This window comes from Oncorhynchus kisutch, linkage group LG18 (genome assembly GCF_002021735.2).
Source record: "Oncorhynchus kisutch isolate 150728-3 linkage group LG18, Okis_V2, whole genome shotgun sequence".
In the NCBI taxonomy this organism is placed as follows: domain Eukaryota; kingdom Metazoa; phylum Chordata; class Actinopteri; order Salmoniformes; family Salmonidae; genus Oncorhynchus; species Oncorhynchus kisutch.
In genome coordinates, this window is record NC_034191.2 from 29,024,964 (window position 1) to 29,047,154 (window position 22,191).

Genomic DNA, 22,191 nt, shown 5'->3' on the forward strand with positions numbered 1-22,191 from the left:
AGATAGTGTTTTTATTTCGCCAAAGAAACTGAACGCCTTCATATGGGCACACATTCATCCAGTGCGCAGTGGTGTAAAGTACTTATGTAAAAGTACTATAAAGTACTATTTAAGTAGTATTTTGTGTATCTGTACTTTACTATTTAGATTTTTGCCAACTTTTACTTCACTACATTCCTAAAGAAAATAATGTACTTTTTACTACATTTTCCCTGACACCCAAAAGTACTCGTTACATTTTGACAGGAAAATGGTCCAATTCATGCACTTATCAAGAGAACATCCCTGGTCACCCCTACTGCCTCTAATCCGTCTGATTTACTAAAAACAAATGCTTTGTTTGTAAATCATGTCTGAGTGTTGGAGTGTGCCCCTGGCCATCTCTCAATAAAATATTTTTTTTTAGTTGTGCCTTCTGGTTTGCTTAATTTAAGGAATTTGAAATTATTTATACTTTTACTTTTGATACTTAAGTACATTTGAGTAATTCCATTTACTTTTGATAGTTAAGTATATTTAAAACCATGTACTTTTAGACTTTTACTCAAGGAGCAGTTCACTGGGTAAATTTACTTTTTAATTTTAGAAAAATGGTTTATTACAAAAAAACACAAGGAAGGGGTAACATTAAAGTATTAGAACAGTATTAGAAGGACAAACAATACAGCATCAAGACACGATCAAACATGTATCAGTCTTTACGCAACAGAGCCATCCTTGTGTGTGAGGGTGCGTGTGCATGATAGTGATAGAAAATATGTCATGGTTTCCTTTTTCATGATCACAATCTTGTGACACCCGAATCCTCCAAGATCCCCCTGCAGTTCCCCAAAAGCTGTCCCTCAACCATTCGAGACCCATCCTACAGTCCCCCCCGGAAGAAAACAAATACAATTAATTCCATTCCCCACCCCCAAGATCCCCCCGCGGCACCAACAACCAAGAGAATGAACTAAAGAGAAAAAAGGTAAAGACAGAAGAAAACAGCAAATACTGAATAATCCATTTAAAACAAAGGACATCAAGGACAACTGAAATCATAACAGCAATGCCAACTGTATATGTCTGTGTGCATGTCTGGCACTATGCTATTACACGTATGTGTGTGTTCTTGTATGTGTTTATTTGAATGAGAGTGTGTGCATATGCATGTGTACAAACACCTGCACAGCATCAGGAAAACTGGCATTAGTTGTAAAAACACTGCCACTTGGTGTCATTCAAATATATTTTTATTATGTTTAATTTAGACTTTTTTCACCTATATCTTTTGACCATCATTCTCTCTCTCACACAGCAACTCCACTCCCACTTGTCTCCAATTCCACATCCCAACCCTCAGCTTCCCTCAGCCCATCCCGCCTATCTCTGCTGGCCACCCACTTCGTGTTTCTACGCAACACATATCTTTCAACTATGCTATGATGTTTAACGTACAATTTCAATCTATCTAATCAAATAGAATCTACATTAACTTCACTTTTACTTCAGTCATTTTCTATTAAGGTATCTTTACTTTTACTTCAGTCATTTCCTATTAAGATATCTCTACTTTTACTTCAGTCATTTTCTATTAAGGTATCTTTACTTTTACTCAAGCGTGACAATTTAATACCTTCTTCACCACTGCCAGTGTGGTGACCCAAGCTGCACCTCTTGATAAATTTGGAATTACAGTGACACCTAGTGTACGAGTTTACGGTTTCTGGAAGTCTTTTCAAATTGTGAAGAAATCTTCTCTATTCCAAAGCAAGTCTCTCTGTTTCAAGAAAAATGTACAGTTTTGTTAGATAGCAACCAACAAATATAAGTGTTAAAAGACACCTGCTTTATAATGACATTATGGCTGTCATCCAGCCAGGGTTTTACTCTTTTTAACATAAAACAGGCTACTAGTCTGTACAGATTAAAATAAAAACATTGGTTTAACCAGTGGTTCCACTTTGTGAGCAGTTATTTTGACCCTGGGCTTGGTGGCCGGGCCTCTGGGACTGATCCTGTGTTTGTGTGAGCAGCACAGGACAGACTCCCATCTCTCAGGCTGTAGATAATTGGGCTGAGGAAGCGGGGCAGCAAAATGAAGCAGAAGTAGTTGAAGGTGATGTGCTCAGCCAGCCAGCGTGCATACTGATGAGGCTCTCTAAGACCGAGTGGGTGAAGGCGATCATGCACAGCAGCAACTGAAAACCTTGGAGCAGCACTGTATGCATGGCCTTGGTTACCGACGCCCGGTCCTGACGCATCTTCCTGGTCTCCAGCAGGATCCTCATGTAGGTGAACACGATGATGGCCGCCAACACAGCGAAGAACAGCCCGTTGAGCAACACCTTGAACAGCGTCTGGATTGGGGATGAGATGGGGACCAGGGTTTTGCAGAGCACCAGGGTGGAGAGGACGATCACGCCAGGCTGAGGCTCTCCCAGAGAGAAGTCCACAATGGGCAGGATGCAGCTGACCAGCCACAGGCTCAGGATGATGATCCAGATACGGTCAGCATGCCAGGCAGCTGGACGCTGCAGAGGATAGAAGATGGCCATGCAGCGCTCCAGGGACATAGCTGCCAGGATCAGAGGGGTGTTGTGGAAGGTGGAGGTGGAGAAGAAGAGTAGAGGGGCACAGTAGATGATAGCAAACTTCATGTTGCCACAATGAAGAGGAAGAGGAGGACAGAGGAGAGGAGCTGCAGAGTGTCCTTGATCAGCATGTAGGCAAACAGGATGTATCGGGAGTTGTCCAGGAATTGTCTGTGGGAGGCGAAGGTGTGCAGCATGACCACAATGCAGTAGAGAAAGATGCAGAAGAAAGGGAACACCACACACACCTTGATTATCACAGACAACTCTTATGTGAGTTGATGGCATTGCCTGGTAGGTCTGTCAGATTCTGCATTTTTCAGTGTGGCCTGCTTGAGGAATGGTCTATGTCTGCAAATCTTAAATGTTGAGGAAAACAACGCCTTGATATGCACACAGAAAATTTCATGACAATATACAGTGCATTCGGAAAGTATTTCTCCTGGTCTGAGAGTAAGCGGGCTGTCATGTACCTTTTACTGGGGAGTGGCTTCTGTCTGACCACTCTACCATAAAGGCCTGATTGGTGGAGTGCTGCAGAGATGGTTGACCTTCTGGAAGGTTCTGCCATCTCCACAGAGGAACTCTGGAGCTCTATCAGAGTGACCATCAGGTTTTTGTTCACCTCCCAGACCAAGGCCCTTCTCCCCCTATTGCTCAGTTTTGCTCAGTTTTGCTGGGCGGCCAGCTCTATGAAGTCTTGATGTTTCCAAACTTCTTCCATGAATGATGGAGGCCACTGTGTTCTTTGGGACCTTCAATGCTGCTGAAATGTTTTGGTACACTTACCCAGATCTGTGCCTCGACACGATCCTGTCTCTGAGCTCTACGGACAATTCCTTTGATCTCATGACTTGGTTTTTGCTGTGACATGCACTGTGGGACCTTATATAGATAGGTGTGTGCCTTTCCAAATCATGTCCAATCAATTTAATTTACCGCAGGTGAACTCCAATCAAGTTTTAGAAACATCTCAAGGACAATCAATGGGAACAGGATGCACCAGAGCTCAATTTCAAGTCTCATAGCAAAGGGTCTGAATACTTACGTAAATATGTATATATATATTTTAATCAATTTGATAAGATTTCTAAAAACCTGTTTTTGCTTTGTCCTTATGGGATATTGTGTGGAGACTGATGAGAAAATATATTTTTAAATCAATTTTAGAATAAGGCTGTAACGTAACAAAATGTGGAAAACGTCAAGGGGTCTGACTACTTTCCGAATGCACTGTACATGATCCCTAAGATAAATAAGATAAAATGAACTAACCTCAACTTGTCCTCTGATGGAGAACATAAAGGTTTGGGAGGGATGGGTTGTGGGTGTTTAATACATATTTCACCATAAACCACTATGACACAAAACATCTCCGGGAAGAGGCATTTCCTTATTCTACAGTTTTTGATAGTCTTGATTTCTCAAGAGATAAATTAATTTCATGCCATTCTCAAAATGCGTCATGCTCATAATATTGCTCAAGTTCCTTGATAGCAACAGAAGAGTAGGATATGATGGAGAGTGACACCAGAAGAACAAAACAGGCCTTAACAGAAGAGGATAGACAAAGGAGACACTAACAAACAAGAACCCGAGACAGCAAAAGACAAGACACCGAGAAAGTCACAGAAGAGATGAGGAGGGTTTGATGAGCACAGAGTAGACTATATCACTTCGAGCTGCTCTATAGATTCTAATTCGTTTGATTTATTTGCCCAAATTATAACAGGTGAAATACAGTGAAAACGTAAAACATGGTTTACAAAACATTTGCAGTTGAGGTGAAAAAGCCTGTGAAATTACTATTAAAACAATTGTTTGCTTTATACACTTTTTCCAAACAGGACAGGAAGAGAGATGAGGATACACGAGACAAGTTAACTGAAAAAGATATAATCTCTCAATGTTCTAATCTCTCAATGTTCATATCAAAGCGCATCAAATTCATGCACTTCGCTGTTAAAATTCCTTCTTTTTTATGCCAGGGGAGGATAACCCCAGATCCCTTACTGGCTTTGGGCAAAGCCCAAATGTCTTAAAATCTTAGAAATGCCACTGATCTCACCCTGCATCCCACAGCTGGATTGCCTCTGAAGTTAAGCACGGTCAGTTTTGGTCGGTCCCTCTATGGGAGACCAGATGTAGCTGGAAGTAGTGAAAAATACATATGTGAAGGGAAAATAAATCATGAGGGAAAAACGTGAAGCATTAAAATGGGAAACTTCACATACGTGTCTGAAAACCATGTCTGACTTGTGAAAATTATAACAGCCCAAAAAAGTTAGTGACTTTTTTGCAAGGGAACACACCTGAAAAGTGTTGGGGCTGCCTTATTAATCAATAAAAAAGTTTGAATATCAAAAGAAACCCAACTCAGACGTGTAGAGAAAGAGGACATTATATGAGTAGTAATAATGTAGGACTATAGACATGAAACCATTCCAATAACAGTTGATTATACTCTAACCGGGAAACAGGTTAATTAAGACATGTTAGTGTTTCCCCTACCACTGTAGAGGCCGGGTGGGTTTCTGGCCTAAAGATCAAATCAAGTGCACTTTATGAGAAGCTAGTACAGTAAATATTTGATTTCCTTGCAGGTTTTCTTGGGAGGAACTGGGGTATTTTATTATTCTCCTGATCAAGTCATCATAACATGCAGTGCCTTCGGAAAGAATTCAGAACTCTAGACTTTTTCCACATTTTGTTACGTTACATCCTTATTCTAAAATGGATAAAATAAAAAAACTGAGCGATCTACACACAATAACCCATAATGACAAAGTGAAAACTGCATTAAATGCATTTTTTTTTTTTTTTTTAAGAAATACAGTACCTTATTTACATAAGTATTGAGACCCTTTGCTATGAGACTCAATATTGAGCACAGGCACAGCCTGTTTCCATTGATCATCCTTGAGATGTTTCTACAACTTGATTGGAGCCCACCTGTGTCACACCCTGATCTGTTTAACCTGTCTTTGTGCCTGTCTCCACCCCCCTCCAGGTGTCGCCCATCTTCCCATTATCCCCTGTGTATTTATACCTGTGTTCTCTGTTTGTCTGTTGCCAGTTTGTCTTGTCTTGTCAGGTCTTACCAGCGTTCTCTCCCGCCTTCCTGTTTCTCTAGTTCTGTTTCCTAGTTTGCACGGTTTTGACCATTCTGTCAGCCCTGACCCCGAGCCTGCCTGCTGTCCTTTACCTGCCTGACTTGGACCTGATCACAAACCTCTGCTTGCCCTCAACCTGCCCTTTCCTGCCTCGTGTTTCTAATAAAGCATCTGAGAACTGTACTATCGGCCTCCCGTGTCTGGATCTGGGTCATATCCTGAGTTGCGATAACCTGTGGTAAATTCTATTGATTGGACCTGATTTGGAAAAGCACACGCCTGTCTATATAAAGTCCTGCAATTACAGTGCGTGTCACAGCAAAAACCAAGTCATGAGGTTGAAGGAATTGTACATAGAAGCTCAGAGAAAGGATTTTGTCGAGGCTCAGATCTGGGGAAGGGTACCAAAATATGTCTGCAGCATTGAAGGTCCCCAAGAACACAGTGGCCTCCATCATTCTTAGATGAAAGAAGTTTGGAACCACCAGGACTCTTCCTAGAGCTGGCCGCCCTGCCAAACTGAGCAAATGGGGGGAGAAGGGCCTTGGTCAGGGAGGTGACCAAGAACCCGATGGTCACTCTGACAGAGCTCTAGAGTTCCTCTATGGAGATGGGAGAAACTTCCAGAAGGACAACCATCTCTGCAGCACTCCACCAATCAGGCCTTTATTGTAGAGTGGCCAGACGGAAGTCACTCCTCAGTAAAAGGGAGATGACAGCCGCTTGGAGTTTGCCAAAAGGCAGCTAAAGAATCTCAGACATTGAGAAACAAGATTCTCTGGTCTGATGAAACCAAGATGGAACTCTTTGGCCTGAAAGCCAAGCGTCACGTCTAGAGGAAACCTGGCACCATCCCTACGGGGAAGCATGGTGGTGGCAGCATCATGCTGTGGGGATGTTTTTCAGCGGCATGGACTTGGAGACTAGTCAGGATCGAGGGAAAGTTGAACGGAGCAAAGAACAGAGAGATCCTTGATGAAAACCTGCTCCAGAGCGCTCATGAACTCAGACTGGGGTGAAGGTTCACCTTCCAACAGGACAACGACCCTAAGCACACAATCAAGACAATGCAGGAATGGCTTCGGGATAAGTCTCTGAATGTCCTTGAGGGGCCCAGCCAGAGCCTGGACTTGAACCCCATCGAACATCTCTGGAGAGACCAAAAATAGCTGTGCTGCAATGCTCCCAAACCAAGCTGACAGAGCTTGAGAAGATCTGAGGAGAAGAATGGATGAAACTCCCCAAATACAGGTGTGCCAAGCTTGTAGCATCATACCCAAGAAGACTCAATGCTGTAATTGCTGCCAACGGTGCTTCAACAAAGTACTGCATAAACGGTCTAAATGTTAATGTGATATTTCAGTTCTTTGTTTTTAATACATTTTCAAAAATGTCTAAAAACCTGTTTTTGCTTTATCATTAGGAGGTATTGTGTGTAGATTGATGAGGGAAAAAAGCAATTGAATACATTTTAGAATAAGGCTGTAACATAACAACGTGGAAAAAGACAAGGGATCTGAATACTTTCTGAAGGCACTGTACATGGTTTATGTTATGACATTTTTTTGGGGGGGGGAAGAACACATTTCACTGCAATGCATATAATTATCGATGCTGTAGACCTAAAAACATACATAAGTGCATTTAACAGAGCTGTGCATATGTACCAAGACATTAACACAGTACGTCATTGTCTGAGGACTTGACAAAGAAAAGTGCATTTCAATACCACAAGATCATGTGATAATTAAATCCAATACGTTGTTACATGCTGTTGCAAATCATGTTTTATATATCCAAATCTGAAACAGTAAAGCCATTATTAATGAGTACATCATGCAATACAACAACAAATCTCTGTTAACCTGTTCCAGTAAGTGATGTCTTTTCATATAATCAGCTATTTAAATATCAACAAATATTATCTTATTCAATCCACAAAATACATAAAAACTTTTCATCACTGTAGGTGTAAGGGAGTACGTAACTGGTGGCGAGGAAGTCAGGCGCAGGAGAGCAAAACTGGGTAATCAACGGAGCAGTTTTATTCATAAAACTGTGCACATGCACTTACAATGAACAATTCTGCACAAAGAAATGAGGGGGGGGGGGGGGACAGAGGGTTAAATACACAACATGTAACGAGGGAATTGACACCAGGTGTGTGGGAAGACAAGACAAAACAAAAGGAAAATGAAAAGTGGATCGATGATGGCTAGAAGACCGGCGACGCCGAGCGCCGCCCGAAAAAGGAGAGGAACCGACTTTGGTGGAAGTCGTGACATTAGGCCATAGACAAGTGGACTCAGACATTGTGGGTCCAGAATAAAAACAATGTAATCAAAGTACCTTACATCAATAAAAATTCTGAAATGAATCTGCAAGACAGCCGCCTAGATGAATGGGCATCACATCTGGATCAGACAGAGGAACAGCTGGATGGTGTGGAGGATCCCCATTTTACGACTTTTAGAGGAAGATTTTATACTGTCTGATGATGCCTCTTTAGCAACTGCTATTATTCTAGCATCGGTAAACACAATGGTGATGGACATGACCAGAAAGTAGAACTGACTTACTGCTGATTTAATGTGACCCTGCCACCTATGTACAACAAGCATCTCAACTGAGCACTGCTTGTCCAGAGTGTAAAAGTCCAGAGGTACTGAGGCAAGGAAGATGGAGACCATTATGATGGACTGTATGGCGCTGATGCTGTGGATGAGTAGGATGCAGTGAATGCCTCTGCGTACAGTGGAGAGCTCTCCATGGCGCAGAGGCATGCAGATGGCCACATACCGCTCCAGGCTCATAGCTGTCAGTATCAGTGGCATGGCAAAGGTCAATACACTCATAAACACATGGATGATAATACACACTGCAACTGGCATGGGGACAGCAAAGAAACTAAGTAGGAGCAAGATGTTAGCCACTATTAAGTACAGGCAGTCAGCCAGCAGTGTGTGAGCGAAGAAGATTTAGCGTGTGTTTGTCCTTTTTGAAGACGGTGAAGATGATCAAGCAGATGGCATTCAGGACCTGGACTATTACGACCTGGATTATTACAACATTCTCATTAAACTGTCACTGACCATTTGTTTTTATGTATTGAGGTTATTTGAATAATGTTCCTAGGGTAGAACGTGGCACTTATTATTGTGAGGATCAACGCTGAAGACAGGAAGCAGGTACAGGGAGAACATTTAATAGAGAACGGACATGAAACAGGACAGGAACAGCGTCTGGACAGGGGACAAAATAACGACATTAATGTTGACACAGGGAACAAATGGGGGAGCAGACAACAAAGGGAAGTACCCTCCCCTCTAGGGGCGCCACCCGGCGTCCCACCTGGGCGAGCCTGACGGGCCAGCCGAGGCATGGGTGCTGGACAAGCCTGACGAACCTGCAGAGGCGTGGGAGCCTGGTGAACCGGCTGAGGCGTGGGAGCCTGACGATCCAGTTGAGGCACGAAAGCCTGACGATCCCGCTGCGACGCGGGAGCCTGACAAACTGGCTGAGGCATGGGGGCCTGATGGCTGGCTGCAACATGACGTGGGGTGGGCACCTGCTGAGCCCCCCGGGGCAAGAAAACCTCTCGAACCGGCGTGGAAGCCCGACGAGCTAGCTGAGGCACCCTCGGTTCCATCGGTGACAGCATCCGGTCCCGACGTCACCAACAAAAAACAAACCCACCCTGATGCTTTCAATTTTGGTGTCAGCATTCTGTGAGGATCGACACTGGAGACAGGAAGCAGGTACAGGGAGAACATTTAATAGACAACGGACATGAAACAGGACAAGGGACAAAATAACGACATCTATGCTGACACAGGGAACAAACGGGTGAGCAGACAATTATAGACGAGGCAATCAGCAAAGAGAAGGAGTCCAGGTGAGTACTGCTGCACGCAATGATGGCGACAGGTGTGCGTAATGAAGGGCAGCCTGGAGCGGGAGCAGGTATGACAATTATAGGCTACTACAGTTGCTAGGCTCATTGTGAGATTATAAATTAGGATGCAATCAATATGTTTAGAGTTACATAAGTCATAGCAGAGGTAACATGTATAGTATAAAGCTAGTACTTGTGTGACTATGTGAATTTGAACCTGGGTCTCCTGCTTTTCAAAACACTGTCTTACTCCACTCAGCCAGTCTTCAGTCTTAATGTTTCTGCTGAACCACCCATGTTACACTGAGCACATGGGGCCCGATTCAGACTTGAGATATATAGACTTAAGTCAGTAAAACATGGACATTTATTTTACTTAAGTCTATGTTAAATCAACTTATCTCAAGTCGGAATAGGAATTATACCTTCTCCTGTGTGGAATTTCACCTTTATTTGTAAATGCTTTATTTAGACAGATTAGAATTATACTGAGAATACAGAGAAGGAGTGAAAGTGGGAAAGGAATAAGAATCCCGAGTTGTAGGGCAGAAAGAGGGACACATTTATTTGTAATGTGACCCACTCAACCACATCTCCACATGTCAAGTGAGGAGCTTGTGAATCCCATTGAGTTCAAGCCTGGGCACCCATGTCAGAAGACAAATGTTTAGATTGAAGGCAAAATGTGAACTTCAAACATTGTGCTGCCGCACTGTTCAGAATTCCCCCAGTCTGGGGCATAAAGGTGGAGAAAGGAAATTCATGTTAGGAGTGCCCTCTGGATAACTCTATGATGAAATGGAGAAACCAACCTGGTCACAGAGCTTTATTTAGTATGATGTTACTTTACGAATCATACTAAATATAATGGTGGTTTTACAATACAATAGAAATTGTAAGACGTATAGTATCCTACGTTTTGATCACATTTGACCCATTTAGATGATATACAGTGGCAAAAAAAGTATGGATTTCTGCATAAATTGGTAACATTTTATCTGATCTTCATCTAAGTCACAACAACAGACAAACACAGTCTGCTTAAACTAATAACACACAAACAATTATATGTTTTCATGTCTTTATTGAACACACCGTGTAAACATTCACAGTGTAGGGTGGTTAAGTATGTGAAGCCTTGGATTTAATAACTGGTTGACCCTCCTTTGGCAGCAATAAACTCAACCAAACGTTTTCTGTAGTTGCAGATCAGACCTGCACAATGGTCAGGGAGAATTTTGGACCGTTCATCTTTACAAAACTGTTTCAATTCAGCAATATTCTTAGGATGTCTGGTGTGAACTGCTCTCAAGGTCATGCCACAGAATTTTAAATCGGGTTGAGGTCAGGTCTCTGACTGGGCCACTCCAGAAGGTGTATTTTCTTCTGTTGTTGATTTACTTCTGTGATTTGGGTCGTTGTCCTTGTCACGTTCTGACCTTAGTTCTGTTATTATATCTTTGTTTTAGTATGGTCAGGGCGTGAGTTGGGTGGGCAGTCTGTGTTTGTTTTTCTATGTTGGTTTTTGAGTTCGGCCTAGTATGGTTCTCAATCAGAGGCAGCTGTCAATTGTTGTCCCTGATTGAGAATCATACTTAGGCAGCCTTTTTTCCCACTAAGGGTTGTGGGTAGTTGTTTTCTGTTTTGTGTGTTTGCACCTTACAGGAGTGTTTCGTTCACTCTCTTTGTTGTTTTGTTATTCAGTGTTCAGTTGATTTATTAAATATTAACATGGACACATACCACGCTGCGCATTGGTCCGATCTTCCTCAGATGACGAGGAGAATCGTTACAGAACTACCCACCACCAAAGGACCAAGCAGCATGGTGAAAAGGAGGAATGGACATGGGAGGACATCTTGAACGGCAAGGGATCCTACACATGGGAGGAGATCCTGGCTGGAAGGGATCGCCTCCCATGGGAACAGGTGGAGGCAGCAAGGAGAGCGGAGGCAGCAGGAAAAGGGAACCAGCGATACCAGGGAACATGGCTGGCAAGGAAACCCAAGGAATTTCTTGGGGGGGGGGGCACACGGGGAGTGTGGCAGAGTCAGGAGTCAGACCTGAGCCAACTCCCCGTGCTTACCATAAGGAGCCAAGGATGAAACCAGAGCCGGTCAGGGCGGAATTGGAGGTGAGCGAAGGGAGCGAAGCAGAGACAGTGAAGGAGTTGATGGGGAGATTGGATGAGAGAGTTATGAGGGAGTTGCTGTGTTGGTGCATGAGGCACGACATCCGCCCGACGGAGCGTGTCTGGGATTTGATGTCACCTGAGTCAGCTCTCCATACTCGTCCTGAGGTGCGTGCTAGCCGTCTGGAGAAGACTGTGCCAGCCCCATGCACCAGGCCTCCTGTGCTCAGCGCTACAGCTCAGCGCTACAGCTCTCCAAGCCACGCTTACCGTGGCGGGCGTCGTACTGGTCAGGCACCATGTTATGCGGTGGAGCGCACGGTGTCCCCAGTATGCGTGCTTAGCCCGGTGCGCTACATCCCGGCTCCCCGCATCTGCCGGGCTAAGGTGAGGATCCAGCCAGGGCGGATAGTGCGAGCCCTGCTCTCCAGACAGCCAGTGTGTCTCCTCGGGCCAGGATATCCTGCGCCGGCGCTGCGCACTGTGTCTCCCGTGTGTCTGCACAGCCCAGTGCGTCCTGTGCCTGCGCCCTGCACGTTCCGGGCTAGAGTCACCATCCAGCCAGGACGGGTTGTGCAGGCCATTAGCTCGAGACCTCCAGTGCGCCTCCACGGCCCTGTGTATCCGGTGCCTCCTCCACGCACCAGCCCTCCGGTGGCAGCCCCCTGCACCAGGCTGTCTCTCTGTCTCCTCCCTACAGGTGCTCCCGCCTGTCCAGCGCTGCCAGAGCCTTCCTCCTGCCCAGCGCTACCGGAGTCTCCTGCCTGTCCGGCGCTGCCGGAGTCTCCTGCCTGTCCGGCGCTGCCAGAGTCTCCCGCCTGTCCGGCGCTGCCGGAGTCGTCGTTCACTCCGGCGCTGCCGGAATCTCCCGTCCATTCGGGACCCATTGCTAGAGTCCCCAGTCTGAGGTCGGCGGCGAGGATCGCCGCTCTAAAGAGGCCACGGAGGCGAGCTAAGAGGCGGACAAGGACTATGGTGAAGTGGGGTCCACGTCCCACTGAACTTTCTCCATTTATAGACAATTTGTCTTACCGTGGACTGATGAACATAAAGGCTTTTATTAGGGAATTAAGTCAAGGTCAGAATACGGCGTATCAGACACACCTGGCCACACCTTTATTTATTTGATCTCCACCCCAAACGAATAGCAGGTGAATGGCATGCTATTCTCATGCTTAAGTTCAAGGTCAGAATACTCATAGAGAGAACGGAATAAAAACGGAATTACGTTCCATTTAAACTCAGGTCGGAATGAGGCTCAATGTGATTTCATTCCTCTGTGACCAAGAGAAAGTGGTCTTGTTTAAATTCTATGAAATTGCTCAGCATTCCTTTATGTTAAGAGCCGTAAATCCGGCTGGGAATATCACAGAAAGATTAAACCACAATTGTTGGATTTGCAGAACTGTCACATTTCAATTGCCGTCTCCCAGTCTGGGCTCCATCACTCAGAGGGAGAGCAAATCGATTCTTTGTCTGGATAGGCCAGAAAATGTGACAATTCAAGTCAGCTCCACTGGGGACTTAACATCTAAGAATGAAAGTACACATGCTTTAGAATGCTGTAATGTTTGTCATTCAGCCAGGGTTGGCCTCTTTTGATATATTTTAATTGACTAATATACAAAAGGTTGAGGTTGTGCATTACAATAGGTAGCATATCTAGGCTACTAGTCTGTACAGACTCAAATAAAGTCATTTACTTGACCAGTGGCTCTGCTTGTGTACCAGTTCATTTGAGCCTGGGCTTGGTGGCCGGGGCTCTGGGGCTGATCCTGACCCTGTGTCTGTGTGAGCAGCGCAGGACATCTCCCCTCATGTAGCCCCTCAGGCACCAAGTGGGGATATCAGTTATAATGACAAGGTGTGTTTTTAAAAGGGACATAACATTTGGTGTTCTCTTGTGCTTCATCACTGTAGACTAGATTCAGCCACACGGACTGCTAGAGCTTGATAAATGTGAATGCCACCAAAGGGTTTGCCATAACAGCTGATGGTCCATTGTACACCTCACTGTGCAAGTCTGCAACCTTTGCAGTTATATGTTAGAGAGAAGACTTCACTCTACGGTAATACCATGATAGATGGACAAGGGGGAGACAACCATGCAATGATATATGCATGAGGCTTTCCATGGAAATCAACCTGCCCCTAGAATGCATTTTGAGTTCATGATAGGCTAATAGTATATTTAATGAATTACTAATGTTAAGTTCCTTCTAGTTCCTTCCAGTTCCTTCTAGTTACCTAGAAGATAATAGTATCATGAAATTGTATGTAGCGGAATATAATAAAGGTAAAAAGTAAAAGTATCAATCATTTCACATTCTTTATATTAAGCAAACCAGACTGTATGATTTCCTTGTTATTTTAATTTACGGATAGTGAGGGGCACACTCCAACACAGAGACATCATTTACAAACAATGCATTTGTGTTTAGTGAGTCTGCTCTAGGAATGTAGTGGAGCAAAACTAAAAGTTATCAAAAAGATAAATAGTAAATTACAGATACCCCAAAAACTACTTAAGTAGTACTTTAAAGTATTTTACTTAAGTACTTTACACTACTGTATCTATCCAACTGTCACTCACCTTTTGATGTCTTCAAAGTCTCTCCGAATCATGTTCGATATAAGTTTCTAAATGATCAATAAGTTGGCTTTCAACATTCATGGCTTGTTTGACGTTCAATAAGGACGTATACATCTCACCAAAGATAATGGAATCGAATTGATTGTAACACAGACTTTGTAAATGGATTTGAAATAATATGGCATTTTGCACACACATTATGTCCTGGATGAAGTTTAAAATGTAAATGTTGCCTAAACTTGCAGCAGATTTTTGGTCGACTCTAATCGCCATCGTGGTCTTGCTGTAAAATTATGACATTTATGTCAGTTTCTTAAATTGACTCAAAACTGTCCTACGTTAGGAAAGCTGCGCTTGAACGGTCCTGCCATTCTGTGTGATTCTCCCCCAATGTTCTATCTCAGCAGAGCACGAGCCGCTCTGACAGCTGAGATATGAGCAGGCATTACTTCACATCATCTGTCATCAGGAGGAATGTTTGAGAACGCTTGTTAATTTATAAATAACAATCTCATGCATGAAGTTGCATGATTAATGAACATTCATGTTACAGTAGGTAGGTATAGTAATTTGGAAAACTGGTTTTGCTCCAACTTTATAGCAACAGTTTGCACTTTGGAATTATAATGTGTTAATGTGCTCAGTCCCTCCGCCTTTCCACTCTACGTATATTAGTCTCATTAAATGGTTTTATAATAACTCTCAATATCAAATAATCTAACCCTTATTGCTTTCAATATCAATCTTTTTATTTTGCCAAAGAAACTGCAAGTCTTCCTATGGGCGCACATTCATCTAGCCCGGTGGCTCAAGTTACAGTATCTGTGCACCAGCAACATGTCCACAACTTGACAAGTTTGGAATAATAATGACATCTGGTGTTCCAGTTTACTGTAAAGCAACCTTCTCAATGCCAAAGTAAGCTTCTGTGTTTGAAGAAAATGTTTTTTTAAAGACACCCCTTTCATCCAGCCAGGGTTTTACTCTTTTGAGATATTTTAATTGACTAATATACAGATTGGCCGGGGCTCTGGGGCTGACCCTTACCCAGTGTCTGTGTGGTGGCCGGGGCTCTGGGGCTGACCCTGACCCAGTGTCTGTGTGGTGGCCGGGGCTCTGGGGCTGACCCTGACCTTGACACTGAACCTGTGTTTGTGTGAGCAGCACAGTACATCTCTCATCACGTAGCACCTCAAGCTCTCATCTCTCAGGCCATAGATGAGCGGGCTAAGGAAGCGCGGCAGCAGTATGAAGCAGAAGTAGATGAAGAAGGAGATGTGCTCGGCCAGCAAGCCAGCGTACACACTGATGAGGCTCTCTGTGACCGGTTGGGTGAAGGAGATCATGCACAGAAGTAGCTGAAAGCCGTGGAGCAGCACTGTATGCATGGCCTTGGCCACCGACGCCCGGTCCTGACGCATCTTCCTGGTCTCCAGCAGGATCCTCATGTAGGTGAACATGATGATGGCCAATACCACCGCGAAGAACAGCCCATTCAGGGACATCTTATACAGTGTCTGGACAGGGGACGAGTTGAGGACCATGGTTCTGCAGACCACCGGGGTGGAGAGGACATTCACGCCAGGCTGAGGCTTTCCCAGAGAGAAGTCCACAATGGGCAGGATGCAGCTGACCAGCCACAGGCTCAGGATGATGATCCAGATACGGTCAGCATGCCAGGCAGCTGGACGCTGCAGAGGATAGAAGATGGCCACGTAGCGCTCCAGGGACATAGCTGCCAGGATCAGAGGGGTGTTGTGGAAGGTGGAGGTGGAGAAGAAGAGTAGAGGGGCACAGTAGACGATAGCAAACTTCACGTTGCCAACAATGAAGAGGAAGAGGAGGACAGAGGAGAGGAGCTGCAGAGTGTCATTGATCAGCATGTAGGCAAACAGGATGTATCGGGAGTTGTCCAGGAATTGTCTGTGGGAGGCGACGGTGTGCACCATGACCACAATGCAGTAGAGAAAGATGCAGAAGAAAGGGATCACCACACACACCTTGATTATCACAGACAGACTCTTCTGTGAGTTGATGGCATTGCCTGGAAGGTCGGTCAGATTCTGCATTTTTCAGTGTGGCCTGCTTGAGGAATGGTCATTGTTTTCAAATCTGAAATGTTGAAGAAAACAAAGACTTGATATACACACAGAACAACAATTCATGACAATATACTGGATCCCAAAGATGAATAAGAAGTCATGAACTAACCTCAACTTGTCCTCTGATGGAGAACGTAAAGGTTTGGGAGGGATGGGTTGTGGATTTTTATACATTTTTCTCCATAGCACCACCATGATGCAAGACAGAGGCATTCCCTTTTTCCAAATATCTCAAGGGATAAATTCATTTCATGCCATTGTCATAATGTTCATAATTATTGCTTATTCCTCAACAGAAAAAAGGTCTCGTGTTTAACTTTTACTTAGGGAACTCATTAGAAGTAATAATAACATAGTATAGTCATTAAATTGATGCTTTGAGCAATTATATGGCCCATGCAAGAAGCAAGAACTTTGCTCCATCCAACTTAGCTAACAGAGCCATCTTCACTCAGTTTAAGTCATTTGTGCAAAATCATATACATTGTCTTCAGAAAGTATTTACACCGGTTGACTTTTTTGATATTTTGTTGTGTTATAGCCTGAATTAAACATTTATTCCATTTAGATTTTGTGTCACTGGTTTACACACAATACCACATCATTTCAAAGTGTAATTCTGATTTTCACATTTTCTACAAATAAATAGAATTGAAAGCCGAAATGTCTTGAGTCAAGTATTCAATAAGTATTCAATAAGTTCAGGAGTAAAAATGTACTTAACAAGTCACATAATACGTTTCATGGACTCACTCAGTATGCAATAATAGTGTAACATGTTTTTTTAATGACTTACTCTTCTCTTTGCCCTACACATACAATTATCAGTTGAGCAGGGAACACAGATCTAACCACAAAGACCAGGGAGGTTTTCCAATGCCTTGCAAAAGGCACCATTGTTAGATGGGTGAAAACAAAAATTAAAAGAAGACATTGAATATCAATTTGAGCATGGTGAAGTTATTAATTACACTTTGGAAGGTGTATCAATACACTCAGCCTGTACAGAATAAAAAATTATCCAAAACATGCTCATGTAAGTAAAACTGCTGAAAAAATTGGTAAGAAAAAAATGTTATGTCCTGAACAGTGATGATCTGCCATTCAGGACAGGTGGGGCAAAGCAAATAAAAAAATGTTTTGCATGTTATTTTGACATTAATACTTGTTTGCAAACAATGTAATAAAATAGATTTTTAATAATTTAGTTAATAAAGCCTCCATACAAACATGGTCTCTCTTTTGCTTTCTTGAGTAAGGCAGCTCCAAAATGCAGGTGTTTCAGCCTAGCTCAGTGCTTTCTGTGGTGGTCGGACCAAATACGAAGCGTAGGGGTTAGTAATGTTCTCTAGTTGCACCGTGATTGGCTCAGTGTTCTGTCACTCATGTGGACACTACATCATTGCCAAATTTAAGGGTAGAGCTCAAAAATTCAAGCCCCTTGGGTGCTGCCATAGAGTTACATTTGAAGTTCCATTTCAAAAAGACTCAAGGTCATTGGCCACAGATAAAATGACGTCAAATCACGTTACATGTAGAGTAGCTTTGACTGGACTGATCATGTCAACATCATACTTTCAAAATCTTAGCTAGCAAGATAGCAGTCATCATCATTAATAAAGTCGACAATCTACTGGAAAATATTTTTAAATCCTTGTCAAATGAAGATAAATAGAAATTATAGATAAAATTCGGGAACTAATTCGGAACTGGGAAATCTGTCTTCTGTGAGTTCAAGACAAATGGGAACTCGGGGAAAAAACGAGCTCTGACTGGGAAAATACGTTTTAAACAAACGACAAAGTTTGATGACAAAATGTGCCCACGAAGGACCGCCGCGCCACCTTCCTGTTCAAGTGAGCACAGCACAACAAGGTGAGTCCAAAAATGTCTTGTATGCTGCTGCATAAATTATGTAATATGCCAGGGAAATATGTACTGTATACTGTTGCTAAGTGTATGTTGTGTAGTAAGCTGTTAGTAGCCAATGTGCCTCACCCTAATAATTTGGTCTATTTTCCCCACTTAATTTCGGCTATGTCACGCCCTGACCTTAGAGAGACGTTTTAATTCTCTATTTGGTTAGGTCAGGATGTGATTTGGGGTGGGCATTCTATGTTTTATATTTCTTTGTTTTTGGCCGAGTGTGGTTCCCAATCAGAGGCAGCTGTCTATCGTTGTCTCTGATTGGGAATCATACTTAGGCAGCCTTTTTCCCACCTGTGTTTTGTGGGTAGTTATTTTCTGTTTTGTCTTTGTTACCTGACAGAACTGTTCGCTTTCGTTTTGTTACTTTGTTTGAGTGTTTTTTGATACTAAAATAAATCATGAACACTTTTCACGCTGCGCTTTGGTCCACTCTTTCCGACGACAGGCGTTACAGGCTACTGTTCTGACTTGGTGGTGTAGATGTAGCCTATAGCCTGTTTTAGAGCAATGTAATCATCAAACATTGTAAGAACTTTCCTTGTCTGTTTATATGGCCCCTTTATTTATCATACGGTTCTGACTTGGTGTACAGGAAGAACAATGAAAGAACAGACCATGTTCTGAATTCTGTTGCTGTACATTTCAAAGTGCTGAACAAATAGTGATATTGACTATGTCTGTTCTAGCTCGTTCATTAATGACTTATTCGAAATTACGGATTGCCTCTTATCCGCTTGTCGTCCCATTATGCCATAGTTTGTACATCTCAACTGTCAGTAGAAACCACATTTGTTGAAGCAAGTCAGCCATATCAGCTATGTTTTTTTTAAAGGCAGTAAATGAATTAATATTTCACGGCCAGGCAGGGCTCTGCTGATAGCCAGGTGTAGCAGTGGTAAAGTGTTGGGACTGCTGTTGTGACAGCTTTATGTAGGCCCTAACAGTTTTTGGGCACCATTTTGTCACTGTTATAGTGCAATTAACGTATTGTTTAGTGATGTGTAGTGGCTTTGCTGGTATGCATAGAGGAAAATTGGGTTCAATCTGCTTTCCAACAGAAACTGTCAGACAAATTCACCTTCTGGGCAGGACAATAACCTAAAACACAAGGCCAAATATACACTGATTGGACAACACATTAGGAACACCTTCCTAATATTGAGTTGCGCTCCCTTTTGCCCTGTGAACAGCCTCAATTCGTAGGGGGATGGACTCTACAAGGTGTTGTAAGCATTCCACAGGGATGCTGGCCAATGGACACTCCAATGCTCCCCTCAGTTGTGTCAAGTTTGCTGGATGTCCTTTGGTGGCGGACCATTCCTGATACACACAGGAAACTGTTGAGCATGATAACCCCAGTAGCGTTGCAGTTCTTGACACACTCAAATCAATCAGTGCGCCTGGCACCTACTACCATACCAGTGGTGGTCGGTGCCGTTTAAGATGAGGGAGGATTATATTTTTTGGGGGGGGGAACATGGCCTTATTTCTATTACAGCATATTGGATGATTTTCCTTCATATTTCATTCACCCAGTTCAATGTAACATCGATAGGTTTAGGCTACTACATGATACTCCGATTTTCCCTATACCCATCATAAGGTTGCTACAACCTAGCCTATGAATGAAAGTTTACAATGTAGGTGCACACAGGTCGAGAGAACATTTTGAGGTGACAGACAGTGTCCAACAGTTGAAAATTGTGAGGTGACAGACAGTGTCCAACAGTTACAAATGAGAGTTTCTACTAGCCAAATTCAGGTACGTACAGTGGGGAGAACAAGTATTTGATACACTGCCGATTTTGCAGGTTTTCCTACTTACAAAGCATGTAGAGGTCTGTAATTTTTTATCATAGGTACACTTCAACTGTGAGAGACGGAACCCAGAAAATCATATTGTATGATTTTTAAGTAATTAATTTGCATTTTATTGCATGACATAAGTATTTGATCACCTACCAACCAGTAAGAATTCTGTCTCTCACAGACCTGTTAGTTTTTCTTTAAGAAGCCCTCCTGTTCTCCACTCATTACGTGTATTAACTGCACCTGTTTGAACTAGTTACCTGTATAAAAGACACCAGTCCACACACTCAATCAAACAGACTCCAATCTCTCCACAATTGCCAAGACCAGAGAGCTGTGTAAGGACATCAGGGATAAAATTGTAGACCTGCACAAGGCTGGGATGGGTTACAGGACAATAGGCAGGCAGCTTGGTGAGAAGGCAACAACTGTTGGCGCAATAATTAGAAAATGGAAGAAGTTCAAGATGACGGTCAATCACCCTCGGTCTGGGGCTCCATGCAAGATCTCACCTCGTGGAGCATCAATGATCATGAGGAAGGTGAGGGATCAGCCTAGAACTACACGCAGGACCTGGTCAATGACCTGAAGAGAGCTGGGACCACAATCTCAAAGAAAACCCTTAGTAACACACTATGCCGTCATGGATTAAAGTCCTGCAGTGCACACAATGTCCCCCTGCTCATGCCAGCGCATGTCCATGCCCGTCTGAAGTTTGCCAATGACCATCTGGATGATCCAGAGGAGGAATGGGAGAAGGTCATGTGGTCTGATGAGACAAAAGTAGAGCTTTTTGGTCTGAACTCCACTCGCCGTGTTTGGAGGAAGAAGAAGGATGAATACAACCCCAAGAACATCATCAAAACCATGAATAATGGAGATGGAAACATCATTCTTTGGTGATGCTTTTCTGCAAAGGGGACAGGACGACTGCACCGTATTGAGGGGAGGATGGATGGGGCCATGTATCGCAAGATCTTGGCCAACAACCTCCTTCCCTCAGTAAGAGCATTGAATATGGGTCGTGGCTGGGTCTTCCAGCATGACAACGACCCGAAAAACATAGCCAGGGCAACTAAGGAGTGGCTCCGTAAGAAGCATCTCAAGGTCCTGGAGTGGCCTAGCCATTCTCCAGACCTGAACCCAATAGAAAATCTTTGGAGGGAGCTGAAAGTCCGTACTGCCCAGCGACAGCCCCGAAACCTGAAGGATCTGGAGAAGGTCTGTATGGAGGAGTGGGCCAAAATCCCTGCTGCAGTGTGTGCAAACCTGCTCAAGAACTACAGGAAACGTATGATCTCTGTAATTGCAAACAAAGGTTTCTGTGCTATTCTGATGTATCAAATACTTATGTCATGCAATAAAATGCTAATTAATTACTTAAAAAGCATACAATGTGATTTTCTGGATTTTTGTTTTAGATTCCGTCTCTCACAGTTGAAGTGTACCTATGATAGAAATTACAGACCTCTACATGCTTTGTAAGTAGGAAAACCTGCAAAATCGGCAGTGTATCAAATACTTGTTCTCCCCACTGTATATCCACATTTTATTCCGTTTGCTTCCGTTTAAGAAACATTTCCAACAGAATCGTCGGAATGAATACACCCCTGATTACACGTAAACACAGTTCACTTTCATAGCAGCCATATTGTATTCCTTCTCGCATCTACACGCTCGCCTTCTCTCACGTTTTCCCTTCTCATGTAGACTTCGATGCACAACTCATCAGCCGTCTCTGACCTGGAAAAAAAAACGTTCCAAGCCGAACTATATCCTAACTGCTGACCGCTACACACAGCCTACATCGGATTAGCTAAAGTAACCTCATAGTCAACATAGCTAATAGAACTAACGCGTTAGTAAACCCGCTACAGTCAAGCAGTACAGCGTACAGTCGGTAAGCATTTTAGCAGTTACGCTGGCGGGCCCTGGTGGCAAAATACATTTGTAAAACCAAAAGCTTAACTTGACTTGGAAGGGTTCCAGTGTTGGATAGTCATAGACAGCTAGCTAATGTAGCATCTCTCTGTTCGAGCCAGGAGT

General features: G+C 43.4%; 1 protein-coding gene and 1 pseudogene across 1 annotated transcript; both read right to left on the reverse strand.

Annotated features, from left to right (window-relative positions):
• Positions 1–2,036: 2,036 nt before the first annotated feature.
• On the reverse strand, positions 2,037–8,499 carry LOC109909425 (uncharacterized; annotated as a pseudogene).
• A 6,849-nt stretch (positions 8,500–15,348) lies between these two features.
• On the reverse strand, positions 15,349–16,374 carry LOC109909423 (odorant receptor 131-2-like). Its single transcript, XM_020508467.1, has one exon. The coding sequence runs from the start codon at positions 16,372–16,374 to the stop codon at positions 15,349–15,351; it is 1,026 nt and encodes a 341-aa protein (XP_020364056.1).
• Positions 16,375–22,191: the final 5,817 nt, after the last annotated feature.